Genomic DNA, 14,150 nt, shown 5'->3' with positions numbered 1-14,150 from the left:
TCTTGCTGTATGAGGCAGCAGCGTGCACATGCGTTGCCTCTGGAGCTGGCTTTAGTTCCACGAGATGTGCTGCTCTCTGGGTGTAGGCTTTTACTCCACTGCACATGGACACCTCCAGTTCCCAGAGATCAGTGCAGCCATTTGAATTACATTCAAGTCACTTGTTCCCATATTCTAATCTCCTTCCCGTCTGCTGCTCCGATTCACCACTAAACTCTGTCCCTGTGACAGCACTCCTGCCAGGAAAGGGCGCCCAGCTCCTCGGGCAGCTCAGCGACCTGGTAAAGACCGAGACAGCTGGCTCCAGCTTTCTCACTTCTGCTGGAGATGGCTGGCTCCTGCTCCTCTGTAAGAGGATTTCTGCTGCTGCAGAATCCAATGGCTGTCAGGTACCTCCTGGCTCAGTCTGATCGTTGCATCTTTGCTCATTAAAAGGATTCATGGTAAAATGTAGCAGCACGTGCTTCAGTACAGGTGAGCAGAAAATGCAACAGGTCTCCACAGCCCCTTCTGTGTTCCCACACCAGACCTTCACTGGCTGCTGTGCAGATCTGCTTCCCTCAGGGCTATGCTTAGAGCTCGGGTGTGTGACAAATGTAAATAACCAGAAAATTAATAACACTTTAACTGTAAAAGAGGCATTGAGGTGCGTGGCTGTGCAAACTTTGTGTTGCAGACCAAAATCAGCCATCTAGATGTTAACTTACTCTTCAGAAAAAAAAAACAATCACAACTCAAGGTAACTAGGTCTATTTTTAACCAAATTTTATTGTAAATTTCTTTTGAAGGACATTCTAATTTTTTACAAATTATAAAATTTACAGTTACAAAAGAAATCAGGATCATTAACTACAGCAAATCCAGTTCTGTGAAAAAATATATTCAAAAATTAAATATCAAAAGAAAGTTCATTATTGAAAAAAAAAACCAACAAAACTTTCATAAATTATTTTGCAGAAATGCTCAAGACACTGACAAAAATATTTTAACACTTTTGCTCATACTGGCTTTGGGTGCTTGAAATAAAAACATCTGCTCTGCTAATCCTGTATAGCAACGGAGCAGGAGCCTTCCTGCCGCCTGCCCAGAACAGCAGGGGATGCAGACAGGCTCGCTGCTTGCAATGTGCTGGGTTTTCGATGCCTTTACTGTTGTGGAGTTTGTAGCTTCTGGTTGCCTTTCAGGATATTTCTGTAGCTCAGTAATAGTCAGTTCTTATAACACAATACTGGGTTTCTTCTCAAAATAATACAGGCTGGAGTAATACTGGTTCATTTAGATCCTGTTGCTGCCTTCATTTTTCTACACTTTAAACACAAAAAATGGAGCAGAGCTACAAAGTAAACGTACACGCCTCTCCTGGCAGCACCCCGGAGGTTCATCAGGTCTGAGTATCCAGAAACTCAGAGCGTATCCCGAGCCTGCCGTCGGTTTACTGCAGGTCACTATGGGACGAAGGAGAGCACACCTACCTATGCACTGACGCAGAGGCCGGGCCGTGGGGCTCTGCCCCAGAGCAGCCCACTGCTGCTGCCCCGGGCTCCGCCTGTCCATCCTCACCAGGAGATGAGCCCGCTCTCAGACAGGGGCACGCTCAGCCCAAGGGTGAATTTCTGTTTCTGCAGACACAGGACCCAGCTCGGCGTGTGGGGCCTGCCCTTCCAGCCCTGCTCTCCCAGAAAAGCTGCCGGCTTCGTTTGCTCATTCTCCTCTCGCACAAATGCTGCTGAGCAAAACTACGCTCCCCTTTTCCCTACGGTGTGCAGTTTGACTAGTTCCAGCGCAGCAAGGTGACTGGGCTGTATAACTGCCTGTATTCTGAAAGTGTGTTACACCTTCCTAAATAGCATCTGGAAAATAGACAGAGCAAATCATTCATATTAAAAGTAATAGCAGTGTTATTACTAATAAATAAATAAAAGCGATAGCAAGCTCCTCGAACTGAAGTTAGGTCATTTCTTTCTTTATCAATACTATGTCCGAGTCCTTTCCAAACCATGGCCGGGGGAAACACCACTTGCTCTTTCAGCTTTTCCCCAGTATTAGAGGAACATGCTCTTACACACAAAATAGTAATTGTCTTGTTGCCCAGTGGTTTGGTTTTTCTATTTTCCAAAGTTTTCATTCTTCATCTTACAGCAGCAGTTGCACACGTGCAGAAGACCTGTTCTTAAGTGGACAGACCTGATCAGTAGTTTTGTACTCTTCCCTTTGCTTAGCATTACAGAGAAATTTACAGCTACAGTAAAAAAAAAAAAAAAATTAAGAGCAAACCAAATAGTATTTTCTTCTGGTGCCTATTAGCCATTGTGGGCACCCATTCACACCCTGCTGATTAATAGTATTTTGGAGATTAAAAAGCAGACACTGTTTTCTAAAATATTTCTCATTGATAGTTGTAGTAATTATCTTGAAATGGTAATAATTTTAGACCTTACATGGTCTGCTCTGCTGCGTTTTCTTTTTACAGGCTCTGCCATGTTATGCTAAAAAAGAAATAGCACACAACAGCTAAAACAGTAATGAAGGAGAGGTAAAGCCACAAAATAAATATCCTTTGTAGGGCAATGTAGAAGATGAATGCTGTGTCTCACTACAACACAATCCCTGGTTTTGTGTTAAAGGTCACTAGATTAGTTAACTGAATTCCACCCTTCTGTATTGACAAGTCCAAACCTGTCTGTCCCACGTGGTTTGGGGGTGGGTGGGGTCTTGAAATATCTCCATCTCCCCTCCTCACACGAGCACGTACCTCTTGCTGTTCAAACATTAAATCTCTTACTAAGGCCCATTCTGTGGTCACGCTGCTGAGTGCTGCTCCATGGGGTGCAGCCACTGCAGCCAGGAGCAGATGGGCCAAACCAGCCAGCCTGCTAACATCCACCTTGTTGCAAAGTCTGATCAAAGATAGTCACTGGTTTTCCTACATACAAACATCCTCCTTTCAACAAAGCTAATACTGTAACTGGTAACTCAATCTCAAGAAGGCACTTAAAATATTCCTATGGTTTAGTCTAGTCTAGTCTAAGGAAAAGATGTAGGAGAAGTATCTAATATAGCAGAGTGGTACTTACTTACATGATTCTATGGTTCTTTTCTGGTAAGGTAATAATGGTAACTGGCCTAGTTAGGGAAGGACAGCAGCAGCTCTACGAAGTATCTCCCATCAGTCAGTCACCTGTCAGCTTTGCAGAGGAGGCACAGGCACATTTTTTGAAACCACCACATAATTCACATTATTTCTTAATACAGTGATTTAATTCCCATTAATTAGACCAGCCTCACTTATTTGCATGGTGCCTTTTATGTTGACTGCATGGCCTTGACAGTTACTACAGCTTTGAGCCCCGGCATGACTGAGGGAGCGGCAGAGGCACAAGGCTGAGCCCTGCACAGCTGGCCAGCGGTGACCCACAGTGCTGCGCTCCCTCCCTCCCTCTGCTGCCACGAGTGCTGCCTCTGCTCCACTGGCCCCTCCAGAACTTTTTTTCCTCTGAGGCTTCACTGCTCTTGCTGGCAGACCACATGTATACAAATCTTTTCTGGGATGAGTTGCAATAACCAAGCTCGGTCAAGCAGTTTAGTCTTCCTGCCACATAACAGCAGGCAGTTGCCTGTAGCCTATGAAGTAGCTTAAAGCAGTACAGACCTGTCCTAAAAAAAAAAAACCCCACATCTCAAGACCTAAGACAGAGACACTGCAGCAGTTCCGTGACTGTTAAAGGATGACAGGGCAACTGTTGTGTGATCCCAGTTCTCATATCAGTCTCTCAGTTGGTGGCATCTTGATTACATTCCACATTTCCACTCGAGCCCCATCTTTTTCTTGACGGCTTGGGCTGTATGTTCCCTGAGTTGCTCTCCTCCTCTTCATCGCAATCGCTGTGGCTGCAACAACTGCAAGGAGAAGGGCGGCCCCTGCAGCCCCGACTGCTCCCACAACGGAGGAGTTGCTAAGATGTGCCCACACAGGCTGCTGTGGTAGAACAGGCTGTTACTCAGAGCTTCCATGTGGACAGTGCTGCATTTCACATCCCTCATCCCTGTCCCCAGCGCCTCTCTCAAGCTGCAGTGTGCTGACAGCAATGTTAGACAGGAGCTCCCCCCCCGCCCCCCCACCCCTTTCACTGTCCCCTCCGTGTCACACAGAAGTCCAGGGAATTCAGAAGCAGTTGGGGACCCTTTTCCTGCTGCCCTCTTCCCCCCATGCAAGCCCTAAGTTCAGCATGTGGCAACAGGTACTGATGATAGCTCCACCACTGGCCCACAACCCCACAACGTTCTAACTGCACCTTTCCTGTGCGGTACCCATGGGAATGTCTAACAGAGATCACGTCATAAAGCATTGATAATACAATGATTTCAGTAATTCCTGGCAATTCCCTGTGATGTTGTGGCAGTCACAGGGCAGGAGTTCGCAGCTGCTGTTGCTGTTGAAGACTTGTGAAAACCTCATACACCTGAGCTGAAACAGCTTTGAGTGCGTTCCAGTTGTTGACAAAAACAGAACAGTATATACAAACCAATCATAAATAACCTCTATACAATGCTCCTTAAAAGTGTGTATATATATATAGACCTTAATCTGTAAATTAGTGCCTAATTAGCCCTGCCTTTTAAAGCAGATTTAACTATGCCGTTGCTGCTTGAAAGGTGGAACGGAGCCAGAGCACTTCCAGGCAGGTGCACCTCGCCAGCTGCTGTGGAGATGAAGCTCCAGGGCAGTCCCTAGGGCAGGGAAGGAGGGATAAAGGGGCTCACTTGGAGCCAGGGCTGTGCAATCAACTCATTGACTGAAACCCGCCGGACACTACTGCATAGACAGTCTGCCTTGTACTTCTAAGTCCGTGTCTTCATTACCATGCCTTAAGGAAACTGAGATAGGGTGGATCTGCTGCTGCAAGTGCTGGAAAAAGATCAAGGTCAAAGCAGACCTTGCAGGTGCATCTCCTTGTCACAGTAGTGCCTATATTAACCGCTCTTCGGGTGGCACCTTTAGGACACTGTCCATCTCCAACCGAGCTCCTGCCACTTCTTGCTGACTCGGACTGTAGGTTCCCTCTGATTGACGCCTCTTCCTTGCAGTGAGAATCATGAATATGAGACCAATACTGAGTAGCAGTAAAGAGCCACAGGCTACAGGGACAGCTACTTCAATTACTGGGGAGGGGAAGAGAGCACCTGGAGTCCCTTTCTGTAAAAGAAATTAATGGAGAAACAATGAAACTCCAGTGGTTACAATAACTTAAGTTGAAGAATCCAAACTGGTCAGATTAAAGGGAAAAAAATGTTTAAAAAAAAATAAAATCAGAAGATCTGTACCTGAATGGCAAAGGACAGGCAAGGAACAAGTACAGGGCTTGAGGGCACCTGCACAGAGAATGCTCAGGTTCATTCTTTAATCTGTCAGCAAAGCACATTCCAGCTTATTTTTTAAAATGGACTATTTTTAATACAAAGAACAGACAGTAACACGTTCTGAACTTTTCTTTCCAGTTCAAAACTAGTGCCACTCATCAATGACACTCTAACTGCAGCTCTGGCAAAGCTGATCTCAACAGGCCAGAGTTATAAACAGAGATTTACCGATGGAACAGTTAATACCATTACAGTAATTCATGCAGGGCACATGGACAGAATTACCACAAGGAAGAAAAGAGAGGATTTACTGAGCTTGGCAGCTAATCGGCACGGAGACAGCAAAACTAAATGCAGACAATTTAGGGGACCAATCCTGGAGCTATAGAATCGCTACTGAGCAAGCTGTCCCTTGCACACCACTTGCTAACGAAGATAACGCACAGCTGTTTGTTAGTTACAACAGCAGTAGCGAATAGTCTGAGCAATACTTCAGACACTGTTAGATGAGGTGAAACGGTCCAAATAATATGACACACTCCACATCCTCCTCTATGCTTATGTTTTTTCACAGCAGGACAGCCCCTTAAGATTTAAATGCCAGGACATTCAGCATCCACAGTGGAAATCTTTTAAGGGACCTTAAAACATCCTTACCAACATCAGACTAAAATACATAGGTGTCACTAGGAAAGATCTAACCAATGTTGCAAAAATTATTTAAAACTATTATAAAGTTAATGCAGAGTAATGTGAATTTTCAGTAACCCCAGAGAATTTCCCAAGCAGGGAAACGATACTAAAAAAAGAAGTTCAATATTGCCTCCGATGGCAAGGTAGAGAATTTATTTAGCCATTAAACTACTATCCACCACAACAAGATCATGTGCAGACCAGTAATTCAGCACTTCCTTGAAGATCTTGGGACAGGGAGGTGTAGTAACTTTCAGGCTTAAAGTTAACAAATCTGAAAGCCAGAGGAAAGACTAGGATACAAACCCAAGAACTGACATACCTTGCAGGAACTTTATGAAATCCCAGGGCAAAAGATTTTCAATAATCTAAATACTGAATGGCAAGTACTAGATCCATTGAATTCATAACTCAAACCTCTTAAATTACAAAGGCACATACTTTAATGTCCACACTATATAAAAATGCTATGGAACAGACTTGAAGACAACTTGCAGCAGGAAGGGAGGATGTTAAGAAGGTCAGTACACAGATGGGAGATGGAAATGATAAAAGGCCCAAGTACTGAGGAAAGAAATGTAGCCGAATGAGTATTCTTTAGGTTCCGGTGGAATAAAGGATGGTGTGGAACACAACAACAAAGAATTTTAAGAATTGTGGAATTTTTGTCACTGAAGAAAGCTCTAAAATTACAATAAGCTAAAAATAAGAAATAGTATCTGCCATCTTACGGATAAAAACAAAAGAATTCAAGCATGATTATTGACAGCGTTTGGATGCCATACAGTCTATGATAATGTCACAAAGTGATACAGCACTGAAGGAATATTCCCAGAGTACCTGGAAGTCCTTCTGCTGTTTTCAAATGACTGAAGTTGATTCTCTGAGGCTGCCAAAACTGAAGCGATGTGCTAGGAGTTAGTTCTAGTTTTGCACAGCATGCAGGTTAGTCGCACAGTACCAACACTACAGGAGTTTTCAGCAGTCCACCCTACTGCCTCTTGCATGCTCTTTAGTTGCTACTGTTGGTGGGAGGGAGAACGGGCAAGAGAGCACAGATACAAACATCCTTTCCCTTCTGCAGCTATGGTTAACAACCAACAGCTGCTCCCCATCCTCCTCCCTGCCCCCCGCCACAGGCCCTGGCCTTTTAAGAGGGAAAAGGAAAACAGTTCTGCAAAAAGTAACGGGGGCGATGAAAATGAATACGAGGAATCTCCAAGAAGTGTCCTGGGACAGAGGCGGCAGAGATGCCGGAAAGAGTGAGTCTGTGCATGCAAACGGGAAATGTCAGGAGTGACCTTGTGGCACATGCATTGCAGAACCCTTAGTAACAGCAACAGCAGCAAACCCCCCCTTGGCACACAGCCTTTTCCATGCAGTATGGGTTAGTACATTCCCAGGTTACCAGACAAGCTGCCTGTCCATGCAGTAGCTTTACAGAGAAAAAGCAAGTGTATGATTTAACAACTTCCACGGAGGAAGGATTCCAGCCTCAAACAGCAATGCTTTGCTTATGCAGAAAAAGAAAAGCATCGCTAGGATTGCCCATCCACCAGGCCCATCAGGTCAGAAACAAGACTTGGCAGAAAAAAGACGCTACTATTTTATTTGTACTTGAATCACTTTTCGCTTGACTTCATCTGACTTTCCTTCTCCAAACACATCAATTTCTATCCTGATGCTCTTTGGAGGGGGAAAATGCTTTGTAACTATTTCATCCAAGATAAAATGCCAGCTGAAATTCCATTCCCCAGGAAACCGTGGGGGAGATACAAGTAATATCTCCTCCCTACATGCCCAACTGCGGTAGTTTGATTACTGTCTGAGGAGTTGTGAAATCTAAGGGAAGTTGCAGAAACAGCCCTGAAAGCCATAGGGCAGCCCATGCAGATACTGAAAGTATTTGTTGCAGTTGCTCATATGCTGGAGACTAACACACAACAGCACTGCAAAGAAAAAATAATTTCACGCTTCAGGTTTCTTAGGTACCAGCTGACCTCCCAAGTGTGCTGGGGTGCTTTAGTGCCAAGACACTGGTGCGCTTTAGCCAAGACAGACGCAGGGGCCTGTGCGACACATAGGCAGTGTCACTAACGCTCCAGTACCCAAGGACCCTGCTAAACCTGCTTCTGCTGCTCCTCACAATGCACAGGTTGGAAGAATAGACAGGAGCGCCCACGAGTGAGGAGAAGTGCTTACGTTAATGTCACAGCGCTCTCCCGTGTAGCTGGCACTGCACAAACACTCGTACTTGTTCTCAGAGTCTTGACATGTACCTCCGTTCTGGCAAGGGTTTGGATCACACTCGTTTATATTAATTTGACAACTGGAAGAAAAAGTGTATTAGAATTAAATGAAATTTCTCACACATGTTCTTGTGCCATAGAACACAACATCATACAGCCTACAAAAGCCTCATTTATTTGAAAAGTTCCTATTACATCTTTTTCAGGTGCTTTCTCCAGGGTCCAACAACATGAAATTTTTACCCATTCATACCAATCCTCCTTTTGTCGTTTCCGTTTGACTGAAGCCCGTATGGGTCTCTAGCACAGTTAATGAATTCTCATGAGGCACAAGAACTACGTGGAAGCAGTTCATACTGCAAAAATCGGTATTGTCAGCAGGATCACATTGAACCTGCCTGTTCTAAAAATAACAGCTAGTTTACAGTTTTGGAGCAGTTGTTTGAATGGTAAAAGGATGAAGCATTTGAACCTGCTCAGCTATCCCACCAATGTAAGAATCGGAGCACTAGCTCCTTTGCAGACACCAGAAAAAAAAAAGCACTTACTTCCTTCCAGTAAAACCTGGCTTGCAAGTGCAGTTGGCTCCCCAGGTCTCGCTGATGCATTTGCCACCATTCAGACAGGTGAAGTTCTTACCACATTGCTCAGGTGGGAACGGCCACCTGGGAAAAGCAAGAGGCAGCCTTTAAAGCAATCGGGTTTGGGGGAAGGTAGAGGTGTACTCAGGCTCAGTGGAGACTGGGCTGGCGGGGGTCATAAGCACAGTCACTGGTATTTCTAGGAAGGAGTTTGACACAGGTGGCAAAGGGAACAGGCTCAGACTATTTCCATAACAATTATCCATAATATCAAAGTACTCCTTTGAGCGTGCCCAGAGAATATGCAGGAGCTGTATCAGTACTAGGACTTTTCTCACATAGTGGCCTATTCTTGCTGATGCAAATCTAAACAGAGATGGGATCGTGTTGGAATACCAAACCGCAGCACAGCCAGGCCACAAAAGGGATAATGCAAGTACTAGGTAACTGCAGCATGTGAAGTAAGAAAAACAGGAAATTTGACCTGGGTAGATTAGATAAGTGAAACTCAGCCATGTAAGTATTTATCTCAATGTTCAGTTTGAACCAGCACAAGTAGATGGAAGTCTAAGTAACGCGTTGATTCCTACTTCCTTTACCAATAGCAGACATACCTTTGTGACTAAAATATGCTGGCTATTTTCCAAACTAATTCAAATGCTATAAATATAGACCTTATCAAACAACCCCAGCCCTCCTCCTGACCCCAGCCCGATTTCCCACCAAATTTTACGTCAGCTCCACGGAGGAATCTTGAAATGTGCACTGAGAAGCAGTGCAGGCAGTAAGGCGATGAGCAAATAAACTTTTTTCTCCCAGTATGCATTTGATAAGGAGCAGGATACTTAAAATACACCTTTTTTTTTTTTTTTTTTAACCAATACACAAAAATAATGCCCTTAGTCTTAGGACCAATGCCACAAAATACAACCAAGCTCTTGGTTGAAGGAAGGCTGTTAATCACTCCATGTATTTTTATCTAATATTATAGGAAAATACTGTTAGGGTAAGGCTTGTTTTTGCCAAGGTTGTAGCAATGGACACCTTCATTCGCACTGGCAGCTTTCTGCTCACAGGTTTGTATTGCTTGAAAGTTGGCTGTGTACCACTAGTAGCAAAAACAACTGCAGCTGGGAACTCCTGCTACAGGTAATCTCTATAAATCCAGCATCAAAGGTTTATCAAAACCAGCAGAGATCAGACTGTCTCTCTTCTGCACTCGGCCCAGGAACCCATCCTCACTGGGACCATTTCTGTCACTCCAGGACCTGAAACATCAGAATACAGCCTGCTCCAGCCTCCGGGGGCTGGCAGGCTCCTTTTCTGGGGTTTCGTTTTTTGTGTTTGCTGTTTTGTTTTAAATCAGTACAGGAATATGCCAGAGGGGAGTCAAATCCTGGAGAAGATGGATTTCTTGGGGAATGAAGAGGAAAGTGACAACAGGCTACAGTGCTTGCACTTTAAACAGCTCTGAAACGTAGCACGGGAATAACCCACATAAAAAAGGAAGGGTCCTTACCCTGTATGAGGCTGAGCACCTTTCAGTGAGGATTTGGATCTGGACAGCACCTTCCAATTCACAGCAGAATTTAGGTGCTTTACCTACCAGATACTTGCAATGAAAAATTTTTCCAAAGCGTCTCAAAGTAAAGTTCCGATTTATCTGGGGGCTCCTCCGACCCCTCAATCAAACCAGCGAAGGCACTTACTCGCAGCGAGGTCCTGAATACTGAGGGGGGCACTTGCAGGAGTAGCCATAAACCCCATCAATGCAGGTAGCTCCATTTAGGCACTGGTGCCGCACACAGTCGTCGACGTTGATGTCACACTTCTTCCCAATGAATCCCCGAAAGCATTCGCACTGAAAATCTGCTACTGCATCGACACAGTCCCCGTGAACGCACGGGCTTGACTGGCAGTCATCGATGTTGGACTCACACAGCAGCCCCCCCCAGCCAGCACCACAGGCACAGCGGAAGGAATTGAACAAGTCCTCGCAGGTGCCGGCATTGAGGCAAGGGCTGGATGCGCAAACATCAGCCCCAGTGCAGCCCAGCTGGATGGTCCTTCTGCTGGACTGCTGGAACTGTTCTGGCTGGGGGTACGAGAGGGGAGCAGTGAATGGCAGGTAAATCCCCCCTATCTTCACTTGTCCTAGGCAGCCAGTGAAGTTTTCAGCTAGAACAATCAGTGCATTGTTTTTTAGGAAGTCCAAGTTCCCAGCATTTCCCTGCAGAGTCATATTAATGGACCCGTCCAGACGAACCAGCCATCTGGAAGAAAGCGCGGATGGCTCTTCCATAGACACAGAGATGGTGTGCCAGGCACCATCCGTGACGGACTTCTGACTCAGGAAGCTGACACCTTCGATGCTATTCCCACTCCTGATGTCAACAAGCAGGGAGGAGTTCTTAATGGCTATCTGGAGGGAATCCACTTCTTCCACAGCCCGAAGCAAAACAGCATCTTCGTCCCTGGTTCTGAAATCCACGTGGAGGCTGCTCAGAGTTCTAGTCACTGAGGTATTGGTGGTAAATTCAACGGCAGCATAACTATTAAATGTTGCATTAGCCAGACCTATAAATAAGGGATTTGAAAGACAGTTGGTGTCATGTTTGAGACAGACCAATGGCAAACTCCTGGCAGGTTCTCTCCCTTAAGAATCATATAAGCTTAGTGTGAATAGAATTACAGGCCTAGCTGCTGGCATCCTTAAAGCTCTTCCTGTTTACAGTTTTACCTCTAACAATAATATCCAGCTCTTGTGTAGCAATTTTTACTCATCAATCTCACAGCACTGCACAAAAATACAACTATTCCCCTTTAACTACTAGAAGAACTAGAACATATGTCAGGGAAGTAATACCTCCAAAGCTGCTGAGGTGGCCAGTGCAGATCTGGGAACATCCCAACATCCTGAGTGCCAGGACACTTTCTAGCCACTAACCAACACTCCCTCCACATCAAGGTATCATTAGCTAACTAAGTTTCTTCATTCTCCATGGTTCTGTCTTAGGAGAAAACTGAGACACATTTGCAATACTTAATTGGGTCCTACTCGGTGAAATAACCTGAGACTGCAGAAATGGCTGAACACTACAGAGAGCAGGATGGTGTGCTTGTGCTGCAATGATAATAAGGTATGCAATCTCCCCACAAAAGCAGACAGGTTCCTCCCTGATCAGGTCAAAGTAGCAGAAGAAAACAGATGAGTATCATCTTTGCTCCATCAGAACCCGGTGGTAAATCCATGAAGCACACCCTGCCTGCAAAAGTGTGAACCTGGGCATCATTGTCAGTTTCTTTTCTGTGGCACGTATTTATATTTATTGCAACAGTACAAACTAGGAATGCTGCTTATAGACAGCGAACATGAAGGATTTTACCAACGCATAAGCAGGAGAACAGTACTTACACACATATCCTGCTAGAACATCTATACAGGTGGTAGCTTTAGGACATGGGTCACTTTCACACCAGACTCTCTCTTCACAAAATTTCCCAGTGAAATTTGCTGGACAGCTGCAATGGAAATCATTCCAAGTGACAATGCATCTGCCACCATTCTGACATGGTTCAGACTGAAAAACAAAATAGCGGAATTTAGGAGCTGCGCAATTCATCTTTGGATCTAAGAATGTAGTAGGAAGAAATGTAAGAACAATTAGTACAGGCAGTGTTTGAATCAAGAAAGAAGTGCAATTAAAATAGCAATTCAAACAGCATATGAAGCAGAAGTCTCTATACAAGAAATTCCTGAGACTCTGCCTCTCCCTGTGTGCACTGCTGATCAACAAAAACTCCCTAGGCAGAGCTCCAGCAATTTGGAAAAGAACAAAGTACAAAAGCAAAGGTTAGAAACAGCTGAAACAAGCTGCAATGCTCCTGAAAAACCTCACAAAGTTTTGCCACTTAAAGGACACACCTAATACCAGAGGCAAATTAGGGAGTGTGGTCTCCCCATCTTTGCGTGAGACAAAGGAGAGAGAGCTTCTGATCTAAGGGCACCATGGAGACAGCTCCTTGAGCTGTTGCTGAAGTGACAAATTCCTGGGGGAAGAGGTTGTTGTGCAGTTGAAACAGGACGAAGGGAGGAGCTGGAAATGTTACTGGTTAGCGGGTGGCGTCAGGAATGCGTGTGTGGGCAAGATGGAGGTGGGCAGCACAAGAGCAGGACTGCCCAAGTTCTACAAACTACAAAAACTACAGGAGAGTCAGAGAAAACCCGGTGCTTAAATTGTATGTAGCATATTGAGTGAAGAAGGAGCGTCCGTGTGTCCTTCAATACTTAAAAACCTTCTCATGTTCCCAGTATCAGCAACAGTCAAACTGCTGTCTAATCACAGAACTACAATAAACATCTGCACACACGTAGAGATAAATGAGAGACATCATACCTTGCAGGTGTTATCAGAGATGCAACCATTCACAAGATTACCGTTTTGAGTCCTATTGAGTTCCTGTGGTAGACTGTAGTTCTCAACCTGAAAAAACTGGACGTGGTGGCTGTTCAGTTGGATGTCTTGCAAACAGCCTTTAAAATAGCCTCCCCACATATCAGCGCTGTCGGGGTTAGGATGCCCACCAATATGCACTTCATAACCAGCTAAAAGAGGTCTCGCTACGAGCTGTCCTAGCTCCAGGTACGTGTCTGATTGGTAAGCACCAACAATTCCTCCTTGGAATGACAGGGCTACTAAATGTCTTCTCCCATCAACTAAATTTTCCGGAAACGTCACAGTATCTTCAGATACCACCTCTATCTTCAGCTTGCCATTCTTCAAGTATATGGTGAGGCAGGGGTCAGTTTCATTGCCGATTTGCAATACCAAACCACTAGGTTTCCGACTACGAATGAAAAAGGAGATGTTGAAGTTTGCACCAAGATCGTCAGAAAGGGTGAAAGAGGCAAAACTGGTGGAATTCTCTAGGCCAAATGTTGCTGCTGGGCGTTCTGGAAGAGAAAAGAAACGCGCATCAGCTCAATGACAAGGGGAATGCAGCTGGCACAGGGATATTACAAGCTGCAACTCCTTATGAATATCAGGGTAATTATGCTCTCTCCCCACACAGGTCTGTGAAATTACAGAGAAGGTGAATGTCCTTGCTTTCTCTGGAGGGCACGAATTCAAGCACCCAAGTAGCAGAAGAGTGAAATACAGGTCTAGCAGAGTCCTTGCCACGTAGAAGATTTACTCAAGGACTTTTAAGCTGCAAAGTTGCTTTTAAAATTCATAACTTTCGTAACAGCAGAACAACTTTGTACTTG

At 44.9% G+C, this 14,150-nt stretch overlaps 1 protein-coding gene across 7 annotated transcripts in view; it reads right to left on the bottom strand.

The window, feature by feature from the left end:
• Positions 1–2,100: 2,100 nt before the first annotated feature.
• CRB2 (crumbs cell polarity complex component 2) overlaps positions 2,101–14,150 on the bottom strand; it is a 41,718-nt gene continuing 29,668 nt past the window's right edge. For 5 of the 7 annotated variants that reach the window (XM_075772386.1, XM_075772385.1, XM_075772390.1 and 2 more), the window contains 6 exons: positions 13,279–13,835; positions 12,297–12,462; positions 10,591–11,458; positions 8,849–8,965; positions 8,254–8,380; positions 4,219–5,194 (listed from right to left, as the gene is read on the bottom strand). In XM_075772386.1, coding sequence (XP_075628501.1) covers positions 4,967–5,194; positions 8,254–8,380; positions 8,849–8,965; positions 10,591–11,458; positions 12,297–12,462; positions 13,279–13,835 — 2,063 coding nt within the window. In that variant the 3' untranslated portion in view covers positions 4,219–4,966. Of the gene's footprint in view, positions 3,977–4,218; positions 5,195–8,253; positions 8,381–8,848; positions 8,966–10,590; positions 11,459–12,296; positions 12,463–13,278; positions 13,836–14,150 lie in introns of those variants that run through there. The other 2 variants (XM_010303859.2, XM_075772389.1) reach the window with 2 other exon arrangements.

This window comes from Balearica regulorum, chromosome 20 (genome assembly GCF_011004875.1).
Source record: "Balearica regulorum gibbericeps isolate bBalReg1 chromosome 20, bBalReg1.pri, whole genome shotgun sequence".
Lineage (NCBI taxonomy): Eukaryota > Metazoa > Chordata > Aves > Gruiformes > Gruidae > Balearica > Balearica regulorum.
Note: the sequence above shows the minus strand (reverse complement) of the source record. Positions and strands in the feature narration are given on the sequence as shown.